At 30.9% G+C, this 26,419-nt stretch overlaps 4 protein-coding genes across 4 annotated transcripts; 1 reads left to right on the top strand and 3 right to left on the bottom strand.

Moving 5' to 3' along the window:
* Positions 1-2,878: 2,878 nt before the first annotated feature.
* On the bottom strand, positions 2,879-3,595 carry LOC107453682 (uncharacterized). The gene has a single exon (XM_016070598.3). The coding sequence runs from the start codon at positions 3,593-3,595 to the stop codon at positions 2,879-2,881; it is 717 nt and encodes a 238-aa protein (XP_015926084.3).
* A 1,086-nt stretch (positions 3,596-4,681) lies between these two features.
* LOC147802961 (uncharacterized) lies at positions 4,682-17,486 on the top strand. Its single transcript, XM_087153861.1, has 3 exons — positions 4,682-9,819; positions 10,347-10,475; positions 10,932-17,486. Exons 2-3 carry the CDS (start codon positions 10,356-10,358, stop codon positions 11,937-11,939), a joined length of 1,128 nt encoding a protein of 375 aa, XP_087009987.1. The 5' UTR covers positions 4,682-9,819; positions 10,347-10,355; the 3' UTR covers positions 11,940-17,486.
* Positions 17,487-17,683: 197 nt separating this feature from the next.
* On the bottom strand, positions 17,684-20,650 carry LOC147802960 (uncharacterized). The gene is made up of 2 exons (XM_087153862.1): positions 20,562-20,650; positions 17,684-19,383 (listed from the first exon to the last, which is right to left on the bottom strand). The coding sequence occupies exons 1-2, from the start codon at positions 20,638-20,640 to the stop codon at positions 18,491-18,493; spliced, it is 972 nt and encodes a 323-aa protein (XP_087009988.1). The 5' UTR covers positions 20,641-20,650; the 3' UTR covers positions 17,684-18,490.
* A 3,157-nt stretch (positions 20,651-23,807) lies between these two features.
* LOC147802959 (uncharacterized) lies at positions 23,808-25,951 on the bottom strand. The gene has a single exon (XM_087153863.1). It carries the CDS (start codon positions 25,329-25,331, stop codon positions 24,852-24,854), a length of 480 nt encoding a protein of 159 aa, XP_087009989.1. The 5' UTR covers positions 25,332-25,951; the 3' UTR covers positions 23,808-24,851.
* Between the last annotated feature and the right edge of the window lie 468 nt (positions 25,952-26,419).

Raw genomic sequence — 26,419 nt, 5'->3', positions numbered from 1 at the left:
CAACAAAAACACAACAGTAACTTTAAAAAAAATTTATAATAATAAAAATTTTAAAATCATAGAAGTTTAAAAGATAATTTGCTCTAGAAATGACTTTTTTTTCTTTAAATTTTCAAAAGAACACAATAATTTTTAAAGAACATGATAAGAACATTCGACGGCCTAAAACCAAGACTTTTCTAAAAAATAGTTGAAATCATGACATTTCGTGGCAAATTTTGGTATGAACACATTTCACTTCATATCCTTAAAAATGTTGTTTAAATTTTTTTAAATTTACGTTCATTTGAGGCAATTTTTGTTATTTAAGACAGTACAGTAATTTTTAAGGCAAATGTTTCCAAAAATATTAGCTATTTTTTTCAATCTTAACATAGAAATCAACTTTACATACCTCACAATGATAATTTTCACATAATATTTAAATAATCCAGCTAAAATGCTATATTGAATCGATGACTTAAGAAAGGTCTCACTTTCTCCAGAAATCAATTTTTAAAAATGCACAAATAGTGGATTAGGAATTTAACAATTAGTGATGGCTTCTTTAACCCGCCCCTATTCAATAAATCTATTGCCGGGGGGTGTGGTTGAAGGAAGGGACATGAGGTGCAGATCATCCGCTAACTGCTTGTTATAGATTTGATACATCACCTTCCTAAATTACGCCGATGACTGGTACATCTTTTTTGAGAAAAGAAAAAACACAGGTTTTCGTAGACAAAAGTTAATCCATCTTTTTGTTTATTTTGGTTCTAAGAACATGTTCATTTCCTGTATACAGCTCACCAATTCACAAGAAAGTGAATCCACCACGTGGATGCTGGGTTCTCCCTGTGTGCTCCAGGGAGTAGATAGGAATTTGATTTAACATATTGAAATAAATGTTTCCTTGTAGAATTACATGATGCATCAAATAAATAATTAGAAGATAAGGTTGCAGAAACTTATAACGGTAAAAATCAAAGATTAAACTCTAGAGCACACAGGGGGGGGGGGAAACATAAAGGATGCTGCTCTCAAAAAGGCAACCACTTACTCGAGATCCACGGGGAATACTGGTCTATCTCCAAAAGATAGCGTCCCCTCTTCAGCGGTTGCGAGAATCTCTAGAGACGAGCTATGAGTCGAGCCCTAGAGATCCTGCAAAGGCAATAAAGAGGGCGCTCCTGCTGGAGACAGCCCAGTATGAAAAGTAAACATTGTGGTGATCCCATGATCACACCACAAATTCCCCCCTTGAATGGGAAAAAAATTAATAACCACCCCTTTAATGAAAAAAATTAATTTTAAATTACCCCATTAAAATGTAAAAGTTAAGTTCAAAAAAACTTATGTTACCGTTAACATAAAATGCGAATCATAAAGATAAAAAACATCATACATACATATCATGTTCAACATAAAAAATCTTGAGTAAATACATGCATTAAAAAATATTGAGCTACATAAGTGTCCTCAGTAGAAGACAATTTGACTGGTGCCCTGAAAAAAAGAGTTCAATTGTCCTGATGGCCAATTATAAAATAATTGCTTTTTTTCTTGAAATTCAGACCATAATTGTTGAGGTGGGATGACAAGGTGAGGTTAAACCTCTGACGAAAAGTAAAATGGCATTACAAGTATGAGTAAATATCACATATAATAACAACTTTGACACATTAAATGCACTTTTCACTGTAAATACATTCGCTGCACTTGGAATAACATCAAAAACTCTCATTATAAGTAATTCAACCATATTAAAACAAATTGGAATTACCTGTAAAAACTCTCATTGGAAGTCATTCAAATACATTTTTGTCACCTTATGGAATAACTCTTAAAAACCTAGGAAAAAATGTTAATTCCATAAAGAGAAATTTTTTTTTTTGACGAATGTTAATTTTGATAAAGAAATCCTAAGACTCGTGACAAGAAAGTCAACTATAAAATGCTTATGCGTTAGTAATTATGACCATCATTTTTAAATGTTTGTAATTATGTAGCAAAAATAAATGGGAAAAGAACTTGGATAAATAAATATAACCAAAAAGTTGAATACGTGTGAGTATTCAGTGTGATAATGAAAATTCAATTGTGATATTCAATTTTCTCGTAAAAGAACCTAAAATTTAAATTTGTTTGTAAAATACAAACATTTTTCTTCATAAATGTAACAATTACCAATTCTAAGAGAAATATCACACGTAAAAATAAGAATGACCCTGTTAATTATGTACATGTACAACATTTTCATTCCTTATAAAAACAAGTATGATCATTTCAACAAATCGTATTAAATAAATTCAATAAATCATGGTACACATATCCTTAACATATCACATGCAGTAAAAGTAAAATATGCAATTATATCAACATTGAATAGTTTTGATACATTTGTCATTTGAAAACCCTGCTAAAAATACTCAATTGTTAAATTGAGAAAAATCGACTCAGTGGAATAAATCAGTACCCAGTAATTGTAAGTATTGTAAATAAAAATAATTTACATAATTTTTTTTTTTTTGAAAGTTAGAGTTAAAGTTAAACTTAATCCCTTATTAAATACTGTTAAATGAAATAGTTATATAATGTTATTTGAGTTTGATAATGCAGAGTTTGATAAAGTCCACACAGCCCCGCCCAAGAAAGTATTGCTGTCACCCATATTTTTTTTTTTTTTTTTTTGTGATAACATATAAACATATCATTTTCAAAATAAAATATTGTTATGTAAAGAACAGTTGCGCACCTGTTCACCATTGCCAGCAATAGAAACTAACAATATTTCACAAGAAAATAATCCTTAATTACTTATTTATTTACTTACTTAGCTAATTAACCAAAATATGGAATCTCATGTATGACAGCAATATCTATTAATATTATATTTATCTTATCGTGCTCGAAGGTTATATCCATGAAATGGATTATTAATTGGTGGGCTCGTAGAATAATTAAGATCTAAATGAGAAAGTCGGCGGGGTGCAAGTCTTAATCTATCACTATGTATTACAAAACCTTTATGAGAAGGTGTGTCTAAAGGTCTAATTTTAAAATTTACATCACTTTGCATCTTTACTATAACATAAGGGCCCGAAAATTTTGGTTTAAAAGTATCATTTGATCTCATGTACACAATATCGTTTGCATTAAAGTTTCGAAGTTTAGCCTTTTGCATTTGTTTTTGATTTTGTAAGATCTGCTGCTCTTTCAGTTTATTAAATGCTATATCATAAGTTATCCTTAAATCTGATATGAAATTTTGACTAAAGGAAGCCTTGTCAAGTTGTTGAGGCTCTACATTTGGATCAAAAGTATCGAACATAGTGGGAGGGCATCTACCAAAATGTAAATATACAGGTTCAAAACTAGTGCTGGGATGAACAGCATTATTGTACAAATTTTGATGAATAAGTAATGAATTCTTAAACGATACACCTGCTTCGTGCAAAGTCAAAATAGATGATTTAATGGCACGATTCAAAGATTCGGTGGCACCATTAGCTTGTGGGTGTTTAGAAGAATTATGGGTCAAAAATATACCCAAAGTTTTATTGATGCAATGAAATACCTCTGAATTAAACTGTGTGCCTAAATCTGTCAAAATCATGGCTGGTCTACCATGTATCGAGATATATTCTATTAGATGTTGTGATACAGTTTCGGTAGTTAAATTTCTTAAAGGGTATAAAGTGAGAAATGATCCAAAACGGTTAATGCATAACCACAATTTTTAATGGGGCCCACTATATCAATTGAAATAAATTCTCTTGGGACTTTAGGGATGGGAACATTCTGTAAAGGTGCTTTGGGAATGTTGTAGGATTTGTTGCGTATGCATGAATCACAAGATAAAACAAAGTTTCTTGTATCATTATACATATTTTTCCAAAAGAAATTTTTTTGAACAATTTCATATGTTTTCTTTAAGCCAAAATGTGAGATATGACTAATTTTTAATACCTTACTCTGTAATGATTTTGGAACAACAATTAACTTAACTAATCTTTTTTTGTTTGTAATAAACATTAATAGTTTAGTATCAGGATCAACAATAAAATTTTTAACTTTATGTGCATTAATTAAAGAAGGTGACTCAAGCAGATCAATAATTTCATTTATATTTAGATCTTTCCTTTGCTTTTCATAAAAGGTGTTGTTAGATATTTCATTTTGAGGGTCCTGTTTTTGAATAATATTTACAGCTTCCAATTCTATATCTTGGTCAACAAAAGGAAGTATTAGCTCATTATCTTGGGACTGTAAAGCAGGAGCACAATTACTAGGATTTTCTCTTCGAGAAAAGTAATCAGAAAGAAAATTAATTTTTCCAGGAATATATTTCATTTCAAAGGAATATTCGGACAGTTCTAGTAACCAACGAGTAATTAAATTTGCAGGTGAAGTAATTTTCTTATAATGGAGTAGGGGCTTGGAGTCTGTTAAAATTGTAAATTTTCGGTTGTAAAGATAATCCTTAAACGATGTTACAGATTTATAAATGGCATAGAGTTCTAATTTAATGGCCGGATAATTTTGTTCAGCCTTAGAAAGTGCTCTACTATAATATAATATGAGATGGGATGAAGGACACCATCAAATTCTTGTAAAAGAACGCCTGAAATTGCCTGTTTACTGCCATCAGTGTTCAAGAGGAAAGGTTTATCCCATTGAGGGAAATTGACAAAAGGTTCGGAAAAAAATATTTGCTGAAGAGATTCAAAGGCATCTTGATGTTCTTTCGTCCATACAAATTTTGATTTACTAGCACTGAGTTTACATAAAATATCAGTTATCTCTGCATATTTGGGAATTAGGTGGCGGTATAAGCCGCAGACTCCTAAAAATGATTTAACTTGGTCATGATTTTTAGGTGATTCAAATTTAATTATTTTTGCAATGTTAGTGGAAATAGGTTTAACAATTTTATGGGAAATATTAAATCCTAAGTAATTAGTATTAGTTTTAAAGAATTCAGATTTACTAGGGGATAAAGTTAAGTTGAACTTAATAAAAATATCTAACACTGCTTGAATTTTTTTTAACATATCTTCAAATGAATTAGCTCCTACAATTATATCATCCTGATATGAAAATATGCCAGTGATTCCTAAATACTTTAATTCATCTATGATAGTGTCTATCATAGCTTTTGCTACTAAAAGTTCCGAAAGGTGTGGTAAATATGAGAATATCTTTAAGATCCTCTGAAATTTTTAATTGTTGATATGCATGGGGCATGTCCATGGTAGAGAAAAATTGAAATTGTGATACTTCATTAATTATAGTAGAAATGCGGGGTAAGGGATAAGTTGCCGAATCTATTATAGTATTTATTAAACGCAGGTCAAGGGCTAGTCTAAATTTAGTAGGTGCATTAGGGTCTTTAGGATTAGGTCTTTTCTTAACTACAATTAAAGGTCAAGACCAAGAAGAAATATTTCGTTCTATTATGCCTGCTTCTACTAATTCCATTAAGTCTGTTCTTACTTGATCTTGTATGGCACAGGGAATTGTAAATGGTTGGCACTTCATAGGATTTTTTGATTTAAACTTAATTTGAGGTTTAATAATATCTGAGTGCCCTAAAGTTTTAAGGGATTTTGAAAAAACAGCATATCTTGAAGTAAACAATTGCAATAATTTTTCTTGCCTATCAGATGGTAAATGGGCAAGGTCAAAATCTTCTTTAGTTAATTCAATTTTCCTCAAATCCAAAATCTCTTGTGTAGCAGATATCAAATTACAAAATTCCATATCTTCTTCTAAATTATGAATAATTTCCTGAGAAGAATTCTCTTCAAATTCAGGATTAAAGAAAATATTGCCTAAGTTAGTGTCTTTGTTTATATGGATAGTTTGTTCGCCAATATTTTTAACAGTAATAAATTTAGATTTGTCACAATTATGTAAAGAGGGAAATATTTCAATATTTGGATTTTCAAAGGTGGGTTCAAACAAGAAGGTTTTGTCTTTATCATTAAAATTTTTAATTTTTAAAGTTATTTGAGCTGATTGTTTTGCTTCAATTACTAATTTCCTATTTACAATTGCCTTAGTGTCAACAATTGAATTACAAAGAATATCACCTTTTTCAGTTAATTTAACTTTAAAATTTTGAAAAACAGCAACATTATCATGGGGGAAAATTTTAATATCATGTTTGGAAATGAAGTCATAGCCCAGTATAGCATCAAAATTGCCATGTGCAAATTCAGAAATATAAAAAGGGTTTTTAAAATGTTGCTTATCAATTTTAAAAGAAATTTCAGAGCAAAACAAAAATTTCAACTCTGAATTCACAGTTCTAATCTGAACATTGCTCGAAAGAAGTCTAGTTTTGTTATAGTTCTTTATTCACCATCGATCCTAAAAAAAACAAACAAACCATACCGGAAGTCTTGGGCTCCTCCATGACGTCACAGCATGACGTGACTATTTCTTTTTTTGATGCTCTGTTTACATCGGTAGATAAATAGCTCTTTACTTTGAATGCGTTCTATTTTCTGTTGTGTTTTTTTTTTTTTTTTTTTTTTGTGAAAATGAGCTCTTCATATTTTCAAATGTTGAATGAAGATGCGAAGAAAAATTACGTAAATAAATTAAACTATAATGGTATTCAATTGCCGGATCCATTAGATGCTGACGTACGGAGCCTGGTTTTCTCCAGCAAAAATTGGCCAAATATAAGTGTTTTTGACATTTATTCGTATTTCGTAGTAAAGCACAAAGTGTATTCTCAAATTGCTTTTAAAAGTTTTGAAACTCTTCCAAGTTACAATTACGTTACGTCCGGAAAAGTTCATAACGTGAAATGCTTTCGAAACGAAATCGGTGTTTGTGTTCTAACAGCAGATGTTGAAGCGGGTCAGAAAACAAATAAAATCCACATGCTGGGGAAATAATTTCTGGCCATTGCACTTGTATGGCTGGGTAAGTATAATTTGTTTATGAAAACATTTTCTGTTATGTTTGTAACATTGCTAATCTTACAAATAGTTTTTAGAGTGTAGGTTTTAAATTGCAACCTACATTCATAATAATATTTGTTTAGTAATTGAAATTTAAAACTCTATTTCCATTATGTGCACTATTGGGTTTTTATACCTTTTAACGTTGCTATATTTTTTATATTATGAATATTCAGATTGATTTTGCTAATTTTTTAGTATTGACTGTTATAGAAATGCTAAGTAAATGTATACTGAATATTTTCCAGAACATAATTTAGGGAGATTTCCATATTCTTATTTGTGGCAGAATAATCTCAGGGCAACATCGCAGGCAGAATAATCTTTAATTCAGGAACTAATGCTCAAGATTTCCCGAAACTTTATAGATATTTCAATTTAGATTGTTCTGGTAGTAATTAGAATTTAGTGTGTAACTGCCACCTGGTGTATATGTGTGCTGATGTTTGTTTTTTAATAATATTAAGGGGGTAAAATTGAACTTCAACTCCTGTGATTTACTCTAATGCAATCTGTCAGATTATATTTGTGCTACTAGTTTGCAACATATCAAAATATTCCTCTATTTGCATAACTTAAATTAGTTCTCTAAATCGACAATTTCAATTTTATTTAATACTAGCCGCTAAAGGCGGCCAGCTGTCCGCCACGCTTTTCACAAATAAAGTTTTTTAAAACATAGCAGGAAATCTGAAAATTAGTGGACAATTAAAGTGTTCCTGTCCTGCAATTTTGTCTTCATATCCAGTTCTGTTGCAGATGTGTTATAGCTCTTGAGGATGTTTGAAGATGTAACTTTGGTATGGTAACATAAGGCCTATGGTAACCTAACCTATAATATAACTATCAGGTGTCTACCTTTCTTCTTCTTTGAGAATCTCTTAATATCCTTTTCTTTGATAAAATACAAAGTTTTTTGGAAGGCGGTTCTGCCATCATGTCAGTAATCGGGTTTTTAAGAAGTCAACGAATACTTTAGAACATACTATGAAAGCAAATCATGAAACTTCAGTATTAAAATCTAAGTGCTTACCTGCAAACTGAAACTTTCTGAAATAACTAATTACATTTAATAAAAACTGTTAAAATAAAGAATAGAAAAACCAAAGAGATCCAAGGTAAGTGTGATCGTTCCTTCAAAAACAATTTAATTCCTATTTTATATATTATATGGCTACAACGCTTAAGGAAAAAAACTAAAATGCTAAATACATGAAAAGAACACAAAAACGGGGAAAAATATACTTGAGGGTGCCCCTTGGCGAAATCGGCGACTTATGTTTGGCGCCTTACTTGGTTGCCAGAACTCCGTGGTAACAGGAATAGCGGCCAAAACATAGTGATATTTCAATGAAACAATTGAAAATTTAAACAAAGCTTTTTAAAATAGCAGTGAACAGAATAGAATCAAAATTAATAAACCCACTAAAATGCATTTTGAATCGAAACAAAAATTAATGGAGTAAGCACAGAAAGAAAAAGAGAAAAATAACTCACTTCTTCATTAAGCTTGAATATCTTCAGATTTTGGTGAGAAGAATTCTCTAATTGCAGTTAAGTACTGTCTAAACTACGATCCCTTTCTAATAGATCTTTTTATGATGGGAGCATTTGAACCTTTCACACGACCCATTCAAATCCATCTGATCAATCTTTACGTTCAACCAGAGACATCTTTCCCACAAACAGGACATTTATATCTATTACTAATTAAACCTTCATTCATACACCAGTCAATCACTACTTTTTTTCCTTTGTTATTCAAATCGTACACAAACTTAAGATTTGTCTTATTGACAGTATTCATTTTTAGTACCAGAAGCAAAAGTAACCTTACCAGCCAGTATCCAAAGTAGAACTAACGGATCTCTGAAATTACATTTAAAAACAACGCTAAATTCTTAACCAATCAGAATCACGATTAAAATCTAAACCAATCAGAATAACGATTGGTTTTCAACATCGCCCAGCTTGGCGATCAACCTCGATCACAACTTGGCGGGGGCACCCTCAAATATAGTCTACCCCAAAAACGAATTCATTTTTTATGGTATCAATTTCTATTTCTATATAATTTTTTATGGTATCAATTTCTATTTCTATATAATTTTTTATGGTATCAATTTCTATTTCTACATTGCTACAAAAATTATCGTCTTCGCTTAAGAAAAAAAAAATAGAGCGTGGAAAGAAGAAGAAAAACTTTTTATAACAATTATGAACAGCGACAAATAAATCAAAGCAAAGCGTTCTATTTACGTATGGAATAGGTTGCCACATTTTTAATACAAAAGTTAAACTTTTCTCCACTTTGATAAATGTAAACAAATGCGAACCTTACAATTAAATTATTAATTCCTTCGTATATTATTGGTTTAAGTTGTCGAAATTTAATATTTCAATTGTAAGGCTGGCATTAGCATACATTTATAAGAGATATGCATTTTTTAATAGTTTTTTTAATATGGCTCTTATTTGAAGACGAAAAAGCATAGATTTTCTTACAAAATGACTGATAACTAAAAAACTATTCCAAATCTTTGAAAAAGAAAAAAAATACTTCTTCATTATGTCAAAACATAATTTGGTGTCAAGTTTCGTGCCTGGGCGAGGCTTCTGGGGCGATATATTGTGATTACAGACAGACACACAGCCGCTTTTATTATTATGTATAGATTAATTGTTTAAAAAATGGCCAGCGAAGATAATAACATTTTACGAATGCTTTTTTTTTTTCAGATTGGGAGAAGCTTGCTCACACGTGGGAGCAACTCTCTTTTTCATTGAAAAGAGTTTAAAAACAGATCAGGAAAAGCCTTCATGCACGTCTGAGCCTTGCAAGTGGAAGAAAACTTCTAAAAATGTAAGACAGTAACTAACTTTTGTTTTTAGACGGAAATATGGTTCAGAATTTTCTATTTTTGGTTCCATCTGTGTACTGTAGACACTTATGTTTGCTCCACTTACATTTTATAGAAATGGTTGTGGGGTCCTTAACAAAAATACTAAATCGAAATTTTTTTGCCAATATATAATATACATAAAACATTTTTATGTCAACTGCATTAATGCTGGGTTACCTATTACACAATATATTCTAAGTACCTTCTGGGCAATAGGTTATTATATTCTTTTCTCTTTCTCACTATTGATCACTTATTTGCACACACAAACTTATCAGATATAATATTGATCACTTATTTGCATACACAAACTTATCACTTATAATATTGATCACTTATTTCCATACACAAATTTATCAGTTTTAATATTGAAAGTTTTTTGCATACACAAACTTAAAGTAAATCATTCCAAATTTTTCAGCATTATTAGAAGTGTAATACTTAAATTTTCAAACTAGATTATCAATAACAACTGTCTCTTTTTCAGGTTGAGCCAATGCCGGTGGCTAACATTGATTTTAAGAAGTCAAAAGACAAGAAAACCCCCCCAAAATCATCAGAGGTTGTGCCTGTAGCAAGCGATGTTGCTTTCAAAAGATTTCTGGAAGACTTGAAGGTAAAATAAGATTCATACATTGTGATTCATATTCACACAATTATAATTAATAAATAAAATCTTGCATCAACCTTTTTATTAAAAGGTTGAGAACATTCTGTGGATAAATCATTCCTCTTTTTCCTTGCTTAAATTTCAGGTATTTTTAAATTATATAAAGTGTTTGGATTTTTATTCACAGTTTTCTATTTTTTTTATACCCATTTTGGATTTGGTACTCATACTCATAGAAAGTTTTTAATTTTATCTGTCTGTTTAGAGAATTAATAATGCATGAGGACTTAACATTTATATAGATTATAATTTATAAGAGTGAAAATCAGAAATTTATAAGCTTTATATATTTATGTGTTTACCTAAATCTTCGGCTCTGAAAAATAAGAAAATGTATAAGTTAATACCTTTATGTACATTATTGTGAGAAAAAAATTAAAGTCTCAATTTTTTTTCTTACAGACAGCTTCACCAGCTGCTGCCATTTTTCAAGTATTGTCCGATGATGAAGAAACTGAATCGAAAGAGGAAACTAGTAACATTTCTGTCATCGAAAGCCCCTGTTCTTTCTCTGACAGAGTTAGAAAAAGAATGTCAGAATGCCCTTCAATGAAAACAGACCCTAGAAAATGTTTCTATGATATGTGTCGTATTAGTGACAATGAGATAAAATTTATAGAAGATGAAACAAAATTACAGGGTGAAGTGTGGAAAGCTGAGAGGATTGGTAGACTTACTGCTTCCAATTTCGGAAGAATTTTGAGGAGCAAGAGAAGTGACTCTCTGCTCATGGACATCATGGGCTATCGCCATGAGAGTGATAATGTTGAGTCACTGACTTGGGGTAGAAAGATGGAGCAGGTTGCGAGAAACAAATTTTTTGAAATGGTCAGCCCCAACTATGTGAATCTTATTATTAGACCAGCTGGTTTAATTATTGACCAAGAGGATAGCTTTTTAGCAGCTACACCTGATGGCTATGTTAGTTGCGACTGCCATCCAGACAGTTTATTAGAGATAAAGTGTCCATACACATTACGTAATGCAGCATTAAATAGTGTCAATATTAAAAATTTTTTCATAAATGACACTGGCAGATTAAAAGAAGATCATGTTTATTTTGATCAAGTCCAAGGCCAGATGGGTATTTCCGGATTAAATACGTGCTACTTTGTCACATTCACAACCGTGTCGTTGAAGTATGAGGAAATCACTTTCGATGAACTGAAGTGGTATGAAATGAAGGATAAGCTTAATAAGTTTTTCTTTGAAAATATAATTCCCGAAATACTTTACGGTTATAAACTTAAAGAAATTGAGGGAGCAAAAAATGATTGCATTTGTAAGGGGTTTAAAAATGGAGTAACTATTAAATGCATTACGTGTTCTAAATTTTTTCATAAAGGATGTGTAAAATTACATCATAAAGTTTATTCATGGACCTGTGATCAGTGCAAGGTCAAGATTTAATTTTTACAATTTTCTCTGCAAGATTTATCAGAAACTACTTGATTTGATGACAATATTTATCAGAAACTGGCATGATTATGTAAAGTTTTTTAATTGTATGCTTATTAAGCTTATCCTTCATTTTGTACGACTTCAGTTCATCGAAAGTGATTTTCTCATACTTCAATGACACACTCTTGAATGTGACAAAGTACAGTAGAGTGCCGATTATCGGAAACCCCCCAATTATCCAAACTATGTCCGAATTAGATTTTCTTTTTAAGTTAAAAATGATAAACGAAATTTAATAAGATATTTAAGAATTGAAAAAAAAAACTTCCTGACACGCCAGAGCTATTTTAGATAGTACTGCCAGTCCTAAGCCTTGAAAAAGTGTGAGGGGAAGGAAGTGCATAAATAATAATTTAAACAACTATCCAATTATCGAACCAAGTTCGGTCCCGAGCAGTTCGGATAATCGGTGCTCTACTGTAGCTTGTATTTAGTCCATTTTTGAGTGCTTATTTTTTGTTGAAATATCTGGCTAAGCAACTTGCTAAACTAAAAAAAAGTTTTGTACAGTTCTAAGAAAAATTAAATTATATGTGCTATTTTAAAAATTTATTGTATTGTACGTGAATTTCAAGAGGAAGAAAAAAGTTATCTTTAGCTGATGACTGATTTTATTTAATTTTAAATATTTTTACTGTTATACTTTTTTAATTTTGGTATTTTTTTTAATATACAGGATTTTCTCATATATATGGTAATGGTGTAGCACAATTTTCCATTGTTATCGGTGCATTTTTATCTGCTGGAAAATCACATGGTAGGATCCAGTTTCTTCACATTGATTTGTATATTATTTTTTGTTATCATCAGTCTAAAATTAATGAAAGGCATTGTTTTTATATAAATATTTTTGTATCCTTAATTTAAAGATATTTTACTTGTATTGCTGATATTGTATTTTTCGTTGTTTTCTCACATTAAGAGAATTTACTTAAATTGGTGTCCAATGTTATTAAATATATTACAAGTATTACTTTTTGTGCAAATTTCTTTAACATGCTATTATAAATTTAAAAAAATTATTGCTTACTTAAATTTCTATGTCCACTAATAGATCTTAATTGTAGGAAAATATTTGTATGTGGAAAGTAGGGTCACAAGCATAAGCTAACAGATACTTTTAAGTTTATATGATTTAAGTAAATAATTTCAACTTATGAGAAAAGTTACTTTTATGCCAAGAAACAGTTATTCTGAAGAAATCACCAGAGTTGGCAAGCGGTAAGAAACAAGAGAATTAGCCCCCTAGTCTTTTATATATAATTTACACTGTTTCATCAATCTTAAAGGTAGCTTTGATGTGTAAGTGTTAAGAAGGAATTATTAAAAATTAGCATATATTTCTTTAGTGGAAAATTCTGCTATCTATGTAAAAAAATTGTCTAGACTTAACCAATATTTGTTCATTTTCCAACCAAATTGCCTGTTTTATGTTTTTCGTGCAGAAATATTTGTACTTTTCAATTGCTCAAATAAAATAGTCCATCTTTTATTTTCTAAATATTAATACTGAATTACATTTATTTATTTATTAATTGCTTGAATGTGACGTAAAATTTTTTCCCGAGTTGGTTGTACCAAGAATGCAAAGAAAATTTATGATGCTGCTATTTGTCATAATTTTTATATTACTTTTTATGTAATTTAATTATAACACCTATCTTCTGCAGAAAATGACACCATTTACAGTATAAGGAAACATAACTTACAAAGAGGAATAACTTTTTTTAAAAAAGAATTTTTTTCCTACCAAGTAACTAAATTACAATTTGTTATTAATAAGAAATAAACAAATAAATTCACATTTAAAGATCTACTTTTATTAAGGGATTTCCAATATTGACCAGGGAACAAACAACGGGTAATATTTTGTCAACAGTTGACAATTCCCCTTTTTCATTTTTTTTAACCATGGAGATTGGCAGGGTGCCTTCTAATATCCGAAAAGTTTTGATTTTTCTAATCGCTCTTTCTATGTGCACACGCACTTTAGAAAGTTTCCTCGACGTTACTACTTCAGGCTGACTTAGCTGGGCTTTACCTTTTGTAAAGGCAGGTACAGTCAGCAAAAAAAAAAGATATCACCCTGAATAACTTTTGTTCTAATGATCGGATTTTCACGATCTAAGTGTCAATCTTAATGGTTCCCGGGGGTGACCTCAAATATGCTAATTAATTAGTGCTAACTATTAATTAAGTTACGAAATCAGACACAAAAACGTACTTTCTCTGAATAAACATGTATTTTTTTTTACATATTTGGATTTCTGACCTTCCAAATATAGGGGGTAGCCGCAATCTGGGAAATGTGGTCCCCATAGTTTGGTCAGGAGAGCGATCCAAAGTTCGTACCCCTTAATGTTAATTTCGCTTTTTGCGTTTTCAGTCATATTTTCAAAACTAATGAAGCAATTCAAAAAAAAAATTTCACCCACTCATAAAACTCATTTACCCAAAGATAATTTCATGAAAAAAATAATTTTTAATATTTATTTATTATTTTTTATTATTTAATTAAAGTGAGGATGAAAAAATATTGAATTATAAGGTATGAATTTTTTTATACCATAATAATCTACATATTTTTCAATAGAAAAATCTGAAGTTTCAACTGTTTTTATTTATTAGAATCTGAAAAAAATTAAAATTAATTATTTTTAAAAAAATAATTTGGCGACAATAAAAAAATGATTAAATGGGGCGATTAATATTAAAATGTGATAAATTTGCGAGGAACTTGACTTCGCGCGCGTAGTGTAAAATTTCATTCATATTTTTTTCGCTAATAATCGTTTGCTAATCTTTTTATTTTTATTTCTTTCAAACTATAAAATACGATGTTTCTTTTTAGTCATTTAATAATTTATTTGTAATTCAGTAAAGAAATTATGAATGAAACATTTTGAATAAAAAACACTTTATTCAACGAATGTCTAGTTTTATAAAGGCGTGCATCTGATAGAATATGATTATGCACCAGATTGTGCTTACTTAATGTGATTATTTTTTAATTTTTGATTTTCTTTTTCAATAACTGATACAATTTCAATAATATACATACGTATGCATAGATTTGGAATAATATATTTATCAATTTCTTGAATATATATTTTATAATTATTAATACGAATGCGTAGTCAACATTTTTAATCATCTTAAAACTTCGCCCGGTGGCTGAGCGGTAGCGCTTCGCGATGTCGTTCCTCGGGCCGGGCAAGGCTGACTCAGCCTTTCATCCCTTCAGTGGGTCGATAAATAAATACCAAGCATGATTGGGAACTAAACACTGGGGGTTCCGCGTTCGGCCGTGACCTTCGAAGGTCACGGTTCGGCTGACCACCTGACCGGAACATCTGCTCCTGCACCCCAGAGCCCTAGGTTCAGAAAACTGAGGTGGGCACAGTAGGCCTTGGCCCTCCATGGGCTGTCGTGCAGCTGAGTTTAGAGTAGAGTTTTTTAAAACTTCTTTACATCTTATATATCGCCTTAATCTTAAAATAAATTTGTAAATTACCTGTCTGTGCGTGTTTCGCAGAATTATTTTTCTAACTTTTTTATTGAATTTTAATGCAATTTTTTTTAAAATTCTATTATGTATATTTTTCTTCCAATAATATACTAATCAATCGTTTAAGTACTTTAATTTATGTTTTTCTTTAAAATAAAATTACTTTTTTAATTATTGCTAAGTTCTTATTGAAAGAAAACTTAGAATTATTGCCAGCTATCTGAGAATTAAATCTTGTTAAGAAATTAAAAATATTCTACTAATCACACACAATATTATTTGAAGCAGAACAGCTGACTATTTACTAAAAATACTATTGTTTACGAAAAATGAAGATAAATTGTTAATTTTATTTTTTTATTGCTTCTTATTTATTCGAGTAATGAAAAGTAAATGCGTATGTGCGCACAGGGGAAAAATTTAACAGATTGTTTGTTTTTTAAATGAACAAAAAACTATGGGCATGCAATTTTAATTCAACATTCAAAGTTAATCTTGTGCGCTAACCCTTTTAAGTTACTCTTTTGTCTTAAAAAGTTGAAAATATTTGCCTTAAAAGTTGTTTGTATGATTTCTCAACTTTTGCACCGTTCAAAAAAATATTGCTATATCAGGAAAATGTTCGATATGCCTTGTTTTGTTAAACAACTACTAAAATAAAAAATTGTGAAAAGATTTGAAAAACGTGCTATTTTTAGAATCATCATCTCAAAAATTGTTCTTTTACTCCATTTGACTTTTTTCTTCTTAAATAACTTATAATCATAGTTTTAACACACGTTTTGAAGAAATTATGTATACAAATTTCTCCTAATATTTCGTAATAAAAAAACAAAAATATTAATGATTTATTTATACAGTGAAACCTGCCAAGTTGACCACACTTGTAAGTTTTACACCTGAATAAGTTGACCTCAATTATCAAGAACGGAAATTTTCCTACATAATAAAGAAGCAAAACCTTTGTAACTTGACCACCTGTCTATCTTGTATGTTGACCACTGAAATAAGTTAATTTTGTCTAGGAGTATTATGAAATTCTATTCTAAAACCCTCATAAGTTGACCAGAAAAAAAAATTCAGAAAATTTTCTGTCATTTTGCAATGTATGTTAATATTTCACTTGTTTGGTGAAATAGTGTAAAAAGCTAATCTAAACCTTTTTGTGAGTTGACCATCTGGGGAAACTGTAGGGAGTCAGCTTTTGACCATTTCTTTCATTCATTCATTGAAAACAGGTGTGTTAGTTGAAAAGTTGCTCTTCCAGTTGCAATAGTGAGCAAATAGGCTTGTATGTGTAGTAATAACAGAATAAATTTTAAAGTGTTAAAATAATTTTGTTTTGTTAAAATTTTCAATGTTTTCGTGTTCTGATATTTTAAGAAATTATTTTTACTAAACACTTCACATGCATAACTAACAAAATAATTTTTTTTAAAAAGTTAGTTAAATATTAAAATTATTTCTGTGTAACAAATTGAAGTTCGTTTAGGTTTAAACACATTTCTTAAGATATTCATTTGGCCATTTGCTAAATCAAATTTTTAAGTCAAGTAAAAAAAAAATTTAAATGTATAGCAACATGTAGGAAGCGAAAAAGTAAGCAATGTCCCACCCCTTCTATAAGTTGACCACTTGTCTACGTTGGCCACTAAAACAATGCACATGAAGTGGTCAACTTACACAAGTTTTACTGTAATTGTTTCATTGAACCAGAGTAGTTAATTGTTTTCGTAATAATCGGCCTTACAACTATTTAACTTAGATTCTTTGGACTATGCGTCACTTCATGCATGTCTTTCGAGATTGAAATTTCAAAGATAAAATGTAAAAATTACAAGAATACGTAAGCTGGTTTCAACTAACAAAAAAAAGGGACAAAATCGTTGGCAAAAGAAGTTATCTCATGAAAAGAGTGTCAGAGTTGAAAAAGTATTGAAAAAAATTGTAACAATTGTTACTCTTGTTCAATTAAGGGTATTATAAACCTAATTTTCTTTTAATCATGTTTTTTTAAAGAACTAATGAAAGGAGTGTGTAAATAACATCAACTCGTAATTTTCTTCGTGTTTTTTTTATTTTATTTATTAGGATATATATATATATATATATATATATATATATATATATATATATATATATATATATATATATATATATATATATATATATCTATATATATATATCAAAATGCTTTTAAAATGCCATATAACATTTATTAAGTTTTACAATTTTATCGAAAATAAATACCGTGATTTCTATAAAATTTTGTGATTATGCATCAGAATAGCTATCTTTTTTCAGGTCCACCTTTGCTTGATCGCTTTTTTTTTTTCTTTCCTAAGAAACTCGGAAGTGAGGGGCAAAAGCATTTAACCCTACAACTCTTCATAAATTTATGATAACTTATGAAAATTTGGTTTTAATTCAAAACTGTCATACAAATTACATTAAAACAGCTTTAAAAAAATAAATAATGTCAGATAAAAATTCAAAGATTCTGTAATCTTGGAGAATCAAAAATAATTTATTAATTTATTTAAATTTCCTTTTTAAAGGAGATTTAAAAAAAAAAAAAAAAAAGCCCAGAAAGCAACGCGAAAAATTCTTTTGGTTGCTTAGCAACGAGAAGCACTATCTTTTCCCATCTTGTCATTCATTCAGTTTCTTTATGGTTGTTATAAATTATTTCCCCTTCTATGGCGAGGTAATTTGGCATATTTTTAAACCATCGCCAGATATATAAATCCTTATTGCCACCTAATTTACAACCCATTTTTTTCGAAATTTTGTCTACCCCCCCTATTTTGAAGGTCAGGAATCCAAATATGTAAAAAAAAAATGCATGTTTATTCAGAGAAAGTACGTTTTTGTGTCTGATTTCGTAACTTAATTAATAGTTAGCACTAATTAATTAGCATATTTGAGGTCACCCCCGGGAACCATTAAGATTGACACTTAGATCGTGAAAATCCGATCATTAGAACAAAAGTTATTCAGGGTGATATCTTTTTTTTTTTGCTGACTGTACCTGCAATTTAGCACCCCTTGCTCTAATTATCTCATCGATTCTAAAGCCTCTATCTGCCAGAACCAGGAAATCCAGCCGTAGAATATCGAGGAAACCACTGTGCACAGTAATGTGTTTGTCGGTCACCCTGCCACCCCATGCTTTCGAAACAAAGCAAATATTGCCAGATGGAAGAATTGCAACAAGAAATTTCATTGTATTGTGATTTTTGTAGTTGGAATACGTCTGAGCTCGTGCATTTAAATTTTTCGGCTTTTCAATGAAAATTTCTGTGCAGTCTATGATACAGCTCACATTGCCCAAAGAGACATCTTTAAAGCAATTTGGCATGCTTTTACAAATAGTTCTCATGGAAGGATAAATGATTAATCTTTGTAAATTGATCATCATTACATCCAACCATGAGTGAAAAATCTTGCTAACTGATGAAACTGAGGTGTTAAATCTTGTTGCTAAATCAAGATTAAGCAAACCTAATCTCAATTTCATCAGCACAAGAAGGAATTCTTCGCAAGGCTGCAAACTTTTATGTTGTGGCTTCCAAGCAGACAATAAATATGTCAGCAAGCAATTAAATACCACAACATTTTCCAGCCCCGTATAAAATTTGAATAATTTATTTGATTTGGTCGTGATTGTATCATACACTGGCACATGAGTCAAACTTTTCCTCATCAATGAATTTTCAGCCTCGAGCTCAGCAATTCTTTTCTTTAATGTGGCATTTTCTTGTTGCAATTCTTCAATAATATCCTTGTCCGTCTGAGCAAATGCTTCTGATTGAAGAATGTCATCAGTCTGCGTTCCTATTTCAGCAACAGGTTCATCACAAAATGAATTATTGGCATCCATATCTAAAATAATAAAGGATGTTATTAGTGTACATGTTTTTTAAAAATTATAAAATTTATTACATTATTATAAAACATTACCTGCATAGTTTGCATCTTAGAACAAAATATTTATTATTGCTATGCTTTTAAGACTACAGTGCATTAAGGATTTAAATGTAAATATTGGAGAAGTTTTGCTAATAAAAACATTTATAATTTAAAGGGACACAAATCTCAACACTATTAATGAAAAGTTTCATTAGTATTAATAGTTAATCAGGTACTTTTCCATTATACCGGCGCAAATCTCGCCAAGCAGACTTTATGGTGACAGCAGACAGTCGGCGGAACAAATCACACAAAGCAGACTTTATTGGCTGCAACACACAGCATACACATAAAAAAACAGTTAATAAATGGTTAAAGAAAATTTTTACTTCGGAGGCATAAACATTTTAATATCGCTTAAAATTTTTTCAAAGGGGGCTTCCGTTTGCCTTCTCCACCTAAATTATGCAAGATAATGTTCGAGATGATGGTGTGTCGTTCCTCTGTGTTTCTTAATTCGCTCTGTCACACAATTTCTCTATTTTTCGCGTGTGTGTTTCAGTTTCTGAATCTACAAGGATTGTATTTATGGTTCACTTTGAAATATTCGAAATCTATGTATGATACATTAATGATATTAAAGTTACCATGCATTTTGCATACTTAATGAAAGTCCCTTGACTTGTAAAATATTAGTTTAATGTAATGCATTTGAATAAAAAAATTAAATAAGTTATAATTTTATTGTTGTTTAGTTAAAAGCATTTAAATACCTGGTTAGTATTAAACATTTTTTATAATTAATGCATTGCTTATAAAATTATAATTGGTGTAGAAAGAAGGGGTGGGAGGCAAAACAAGTAAGAAAGTAGAGCTTCCAATTGTTAATTTTATCACTTCTGGATGAAATATTATAGTTTTGTATTTAATTAATCTGAATATAGATTTTGTGCTTAAAATCACAAAGTCACTACATTCACTATTTTATTTGACATTGTAAAGCCTTTTCGTAAATGTTTCATAAATATGTAATCATACTTTTTGCAACACACATTTTTCAAAATTATGGTGAAAGAAACATATCTTTTACACACACTTAGTGTATCATAAACATGATAAAAATCTAATCATATATGGCACAGTAACATTACCTGAAGAAGTCTGTTGTACATCAAATATTTTACGCTTTTTATTTCTTTCAAATCTTTCAACCTTTTTCTGTCCATCCATTTTTGAAAACTCAAACACAGAAGGAATATAATCTGGATGATCAGGGTTAAGTGATGGCTTTCCTAAAAAAAAAAGAAAAAAAAAAAAGGGAGTAGCTTTATAAGCGTGTGTGTAAAAAATCTGGAAATTATCTTATAACTAAGCAAAAATTAAACTCAGCTAAAACATAAGTAATAATGTTGTAATTTTAACTTATCCAATAAGTTTACTACCAATAAGTTTTATTTTACTACCACTAAAAGAACTTCTTAAAAAAGTGTAGACAGTTAAAAACTAAGTATGATTCTTCAATCTTGATATCAACAATCATATTTCAAAAGCAATCAAACCAAGTTTATATATTTCTGATTCAACAGTTTTTTACTTAATTATTCTAGTCAATAAATAATATAATGAACAATTTGAAAAATACAAAAAGAAAAAATTAATTTGGAACGAAGATTAATAGTAGCTAGATAAATAATTTGCAGTCTGAACCAAATAACAAATTTTTTGGAAATCAGTAAATTTCGTCGCATAGAACTTTGTAAAATTGTATATAAAACACCAAAATTTTTTAAAATTTTAAGCACTTTGAAACTAATTTGAAATTTTTTTAATAAAAAAAGGAGTCGACAGTTTTTTATTTATTTGGTGTTTGGGCAAATCTAGTAGAATACCAAACAGAAATACAATATTGTGAAAATCATGGCTGTTTCATTAAAATAATTCCAATTTTCTTTTCAATCAAGAGAACAAATTTGGTAAATTGTGAAAATCTTTGAGAGGTCACAGTGACCAACCATCACTTTATCATTGTTTACTTTCTTTATCCATTTAACTCTCCATATATCTGACATATTTTGAAACGAAATTAAATTGCTTCGAAACAGAAATAAATATAAAACAAGCATTAAAAACAAATGTTTTTTTTTTCCTTTAAAAATACTACAAAAAGAAGAGAAACATTTTTGTCATTACCCCAAAATATAAGATCATCATTTAATTAATCTTAAAAACAATATCATTTAGGCAATGTTATTAGGGCTTAATAACATTTATATTACATTCTCAACAGTAATAAGAATATCAATCGCTTATATATTTTTGAATCTATACATACCTTCTATTAAAGTGCTTACTGCATAATAAACTGTAGTCGGATGGTTTCCAGTCCTTTCTTTTAATGGCATTTGTCCATTCAGTTCGACGATGAGGGTCTTTCGGAAATTTAAACATTTGGATCGCTGACAACAAATTTGTTCCTCTCCTCATCGTGCATCCCAAAGCCGAACAAGTGCCTCCATTTTTCGACACTTTTTTAGCCATCAAAAAAATTTTTTCTTTAAATATTACGTGTTTTACAATTCGAACCAAAGCACAACTTATAATGTAAACAACATAGACCGTTTTATAACCGGAAGTTCCGGTGGCCTCAGTAAACACTGCCTCCTACCGTTGAAAATATGAAACACGGTTGAGAATAAGTGGAATTGCTGAGTATACATCTTTTGCCATGAGTGAAACACTTGAACCGGAATCTAGTAAAAATTTAAAATATTGATTGCCAAACTTAATATCTATTATGGGTAAATTCTTACTGGTATAAACATTATTGATATAAATTAATTTAGAATCTGCATTAAAACTATTAAAATAATCTTTAACTGTATCAAATTGTTCAGAATTCATCTTAGAATTTAAGTATTGATTAAGTATTTGCTTGGGTGAACTTGTACGTGGGAGTGAGGACATTATGCCACCCTTTAATGGCCTCGTCTCAAGTTTAAATGACTCTTGTAGGTAGATTTTGGCATAGTTTGTTCAGAATTATATCTCGTTTGGTTGTTAAATTGCCTTGCATTATACCTTTGTGAATTAGAATTTTGAAATCTATCATATCTATTGGGATAATTGTAATGAGGGAAACGAGGGGTCACATATTGTGGACCCTGAAACCTAGGATAATTAGTGGGACGAACAGTTGCCAAATATAATCTACAATGGGCCATAATGTGACCTCTTTTGTTACAATAATGACAAATTATTGGCTGCTGTGATTTTTGATGGGTGTTATCTAAATAGTTTAAACTTTCCTGTCTGGGCATATTTGAAGCCTCTCTTGGTCGTGTTAGTGATAATTTAAACTCTTCACAATTGGCCAACGTATGTGGCTTTGAGCAATATTGGCAAGAAATTTCCTTTACTTTTAACGTTAAGGTTTGTATTTGGCTTTCCAACCTCTTTAAAGTATCATTATCTAATTTATTTGTAGTAGTATGTGAATTTAGTACTTGAACGGTGGCTTTCGCCATAGCTAACTTATTGGCTTTAATTACTAGAGACTCAAAATCACACGAGTCCTCTAAAACCAATGACTCCTTCATCTCATTGGGTGGGCCATTGATCAGCTGGAGGGCTTTGATCTGGTTTAAGGCTTTGTTATCATTTACTGAAGTAAATGTTTTTGCAACCAGGGACTCGATTCTATGTGCGAAACTTCGAATCGATTCACCTGGCAGCAAAAACATACTATTAAGTGATATCAGATTACTGGTAGGGTTCACATCATTTTGGAAAAATTCTTTGAGCAACTTACACGTTGATTCAAAATTTGCATTAATGAATTTGGGATTATTGGCCACGAAATCTTGAGCAACCCCCTGCAATTTTCCTTTCAAAAAAAGTAAGGCAACCTCCTCCGACCAGCCGAACAATGTTTTCATCTGGCAAATCTGCTCCAGAAACCAAGCAATAGATTCATCTCCAGAAAAGGTTTGAATGTTTAGGTTAAAATTTTTAGCGTCAGCCATTGCTTGGGCTCTAGTGCGCATTAAAATGAAATACAATAAGAAAATACAGTTAAATAATTAGGTTTTGCCAAATGAAAATGCCTTCAAAACAAAATAGTTATTTATATAAATTTTATGAGGCACATTGAATATGGAAAAAAATTTAAAAATGTATGACTATAATTGAATACAACATATTAATTTGTTTTAAATTAATGAACTGTTTACTATATTAATTTAATTCTTGTGAGACCAATTAAATAACAATACCCAAATATTATATTTAAACTTAAATGGTTGGAAAAAAAAATTTTGTAATCAATAAAATGCAGTAAATATCAAATGCAAAAAATATAACACTAAATATATAGAAAATAACACTGAACTTCACACTTATCTCTTATAAATAAAGGTACCATCTTTCGATATTTATTATACATGTGGAGATTTCCATAAATACTGCTGTCAACTATGTCGTTTAGCACAAGCGTGAAATACACAATGAACTATTCTTCATCCTCAGTCTCATACAAATCATCATACAAATGTTGAAATTACCTTAAAAAACTTCACTATTGGACACAATTTCACTGTATAATTCTGCCGGGAAGATTCGGAATACTATTCGCACATTTTCACTATTCACATATTTTGACGCACGCACTTATCTTTACACTATCATCAGATACTCTAGGATCCTGGTGACGGCTCCATATTTTTGCCGGGGGATGTGGTTGAAGGAAGGGACATGAGGTGCAGATCATCCGCTAACTGCTTGTGATAGATTTGATACATCACCTTCCTAAATTTTGGTTCTAAGAACATGTTCATTTCCAGTATACAGCTCACCAATTCACAAGAAAGTGAATCCACCACGTGGATGCTGGGTCCTCCCTGTGTGCTCCAGGGAGTAGATAGGAATTTAATTTAACATATTGAAATAAATGTTTCCTTGTAGAATTACATGATGCATCAAATAAATAATTAGAAGATAAGGTTGCAGAAACTTATAACGGTAAAAATCAAAGATTAAACTCTAGAGCACACAGGGGGGGGGAACAAAAAGGATGCTGCTCTCAAAAAGGCAACCACTTACTCGAGATCCACGGGGAATACTGGTCTATCTCTCGCGTGCAGGTCGTCGGGCTACCGAAGCGGGGGTGCCATCCCCTCTGCAGAGGATCAAAATTGTGATGGCAAGTCTTCGGATCATCCTCAGGGGTGTTTCCCAGACCGTCGCCAATAGCCCATTGTGCAGCTCTAGTGCGACGTAAATTAACTACAACAACAACAAAAGATAGCGTCCCCTCTTCAGCGGCTGGGAGAATCTCTAAAGACGAGCTATGAGTCGAGCCCTAGAGATCCTGCAAAGGCAATGAAGAGGGCGCTCCTGTTGGAGACAGCCCAGTATGAAAAGTAAACATTGTGGTGATCCCATGATCACACCACATCTATATAAGAACTTTTGGTACAGTTCAAGGGCAGTGGAATGTTTTCATTCATATCAACTGTAAGACACGTATCCAATTTATAACACTTTCGACAGGCTTCACATGTCAAATCCAACTTATGAACACAATAACCACCAATGTAGGTAGGAATTTCATTATCAGATGTTTGAAATTCGTTAGTGTCTGAAAGCACATCATCAAAGGCCAACAGTTCAGCAACAATTAAAGCTTCAGTTTCATCTGCATCCCAAAAAAGATATTTAATGGAAAATGTTCCACAGATTTTCGAATGAAACTTTACACGGAGCTTCCTTTCACTTTCAATTATTTCCTGGACAGTCACGTGATAATTACTGCCTGACATTTGGCGGTACACTCCAAAACGAGACTCCAAGAGGTCTGTTTGAAATTTGGCAGTCAGAACGTACGAAAAATCATTATCGAGCAAGTTTCGGATAATGCTTATCATACATTTCGTAGTATGAATCACTGCAAAAAATGTCTCCTCGCTAAAGCATCCACATCTAGATTTTAATTTTAAGTCTTGCCATGCCTGCAAGCCTTTCGAGAAAAGCTAGTCGTTCATCATGGACTGATCGGAATGCTTCACTGTTTGGATTTCTAAGGCATATCCCTTTATTTGGATTGTTAATATTCATGATGTCCCACCACTTCTTTATAACAGTCAAAAAGGTTGATGTTGGCTGCCATGGTAGGACAAATTTGTTTTCTTTGCCATATTTTTCCAAGGCTGCACAATTTGTGGCATCAAATGCCTTTAATGCTTACAAAACATTCTGACGCTCTATGTTCGTTGGGTGAACCACCTTGAAACTTAATTAGGGAGCAAACTTTACAATTGAGTCTTTCTCAAAATTATATATCTTTCGTAAAAGTGAAAAACTAACTTTTTCAGTCGCAGAAGTGTTGTTAAAATTTGGACAAATAAAAGTTTTTTCAAGATCCAGTTGATTCATCCAATTGTTCTTCATTGATTTGACCTCGTGCACAGAATCAAAAATGACATAAAAAGAGTTTGACGAATTATATGGGTTTGCAACGAGCAAATCGACATTAAATGTTGGGGATAACAGCTTAAACATATTTCTATTTATTCTATTATCAGATATCAAAGCGAAAACAACAAATCCAGTTTTATCTAAAAGCTGTAACACTTGCTTCGTCAGTGTGAACAAATCAGAAGCAGTTTGGTTTTTCACCGGTGTTAAGCTTATAATTTCTCTATAGGAAGATTTTAAGGAAGAAATCATGAAAGCTTGTATTGTCGTTGCGGAGGAATTTTCTTCTTTGTTTTCAGCCACACTAGACAACTGCTTACCTTTGAATTGAATGGATTCACGCACATAAATTTCATCAATCAATACATTAATCTTCCTTTCGTACATGCAAGTTTTTGACATTTTTTAGTCAGGTAACGCAGGTTTTAACTAGGTTTTCAAACTCACTCCATAACTTCAGACTTGAAGATGGGACATGCTTAACATTAGAATTTGGAAGTTGAATGTCGCTGTAGAACATAATGAAGTTAAATTCCTC

The sequence above is a fragment of the Parasteatoda tepidariorum genome, chromosome 10, assembly GCF_982258835.1.
Source record: "Parasteatoda tepidariorum strain Cologne lab strain chromosome 10, Ptep-v5.0, whole genome shotgun sequence".
In the NCBI taxonomy this organism is placed as follows: domain Eukaryota; kingdom Metazoa; phylum Arthropoda; class Arachnida; order Araneae; family Theridiidae; genus Parasteatoda; species Parasteatoda tepidariorum.
This window is presented reverse-complemented; position numbering and strand designations above follow the sequence as displayed.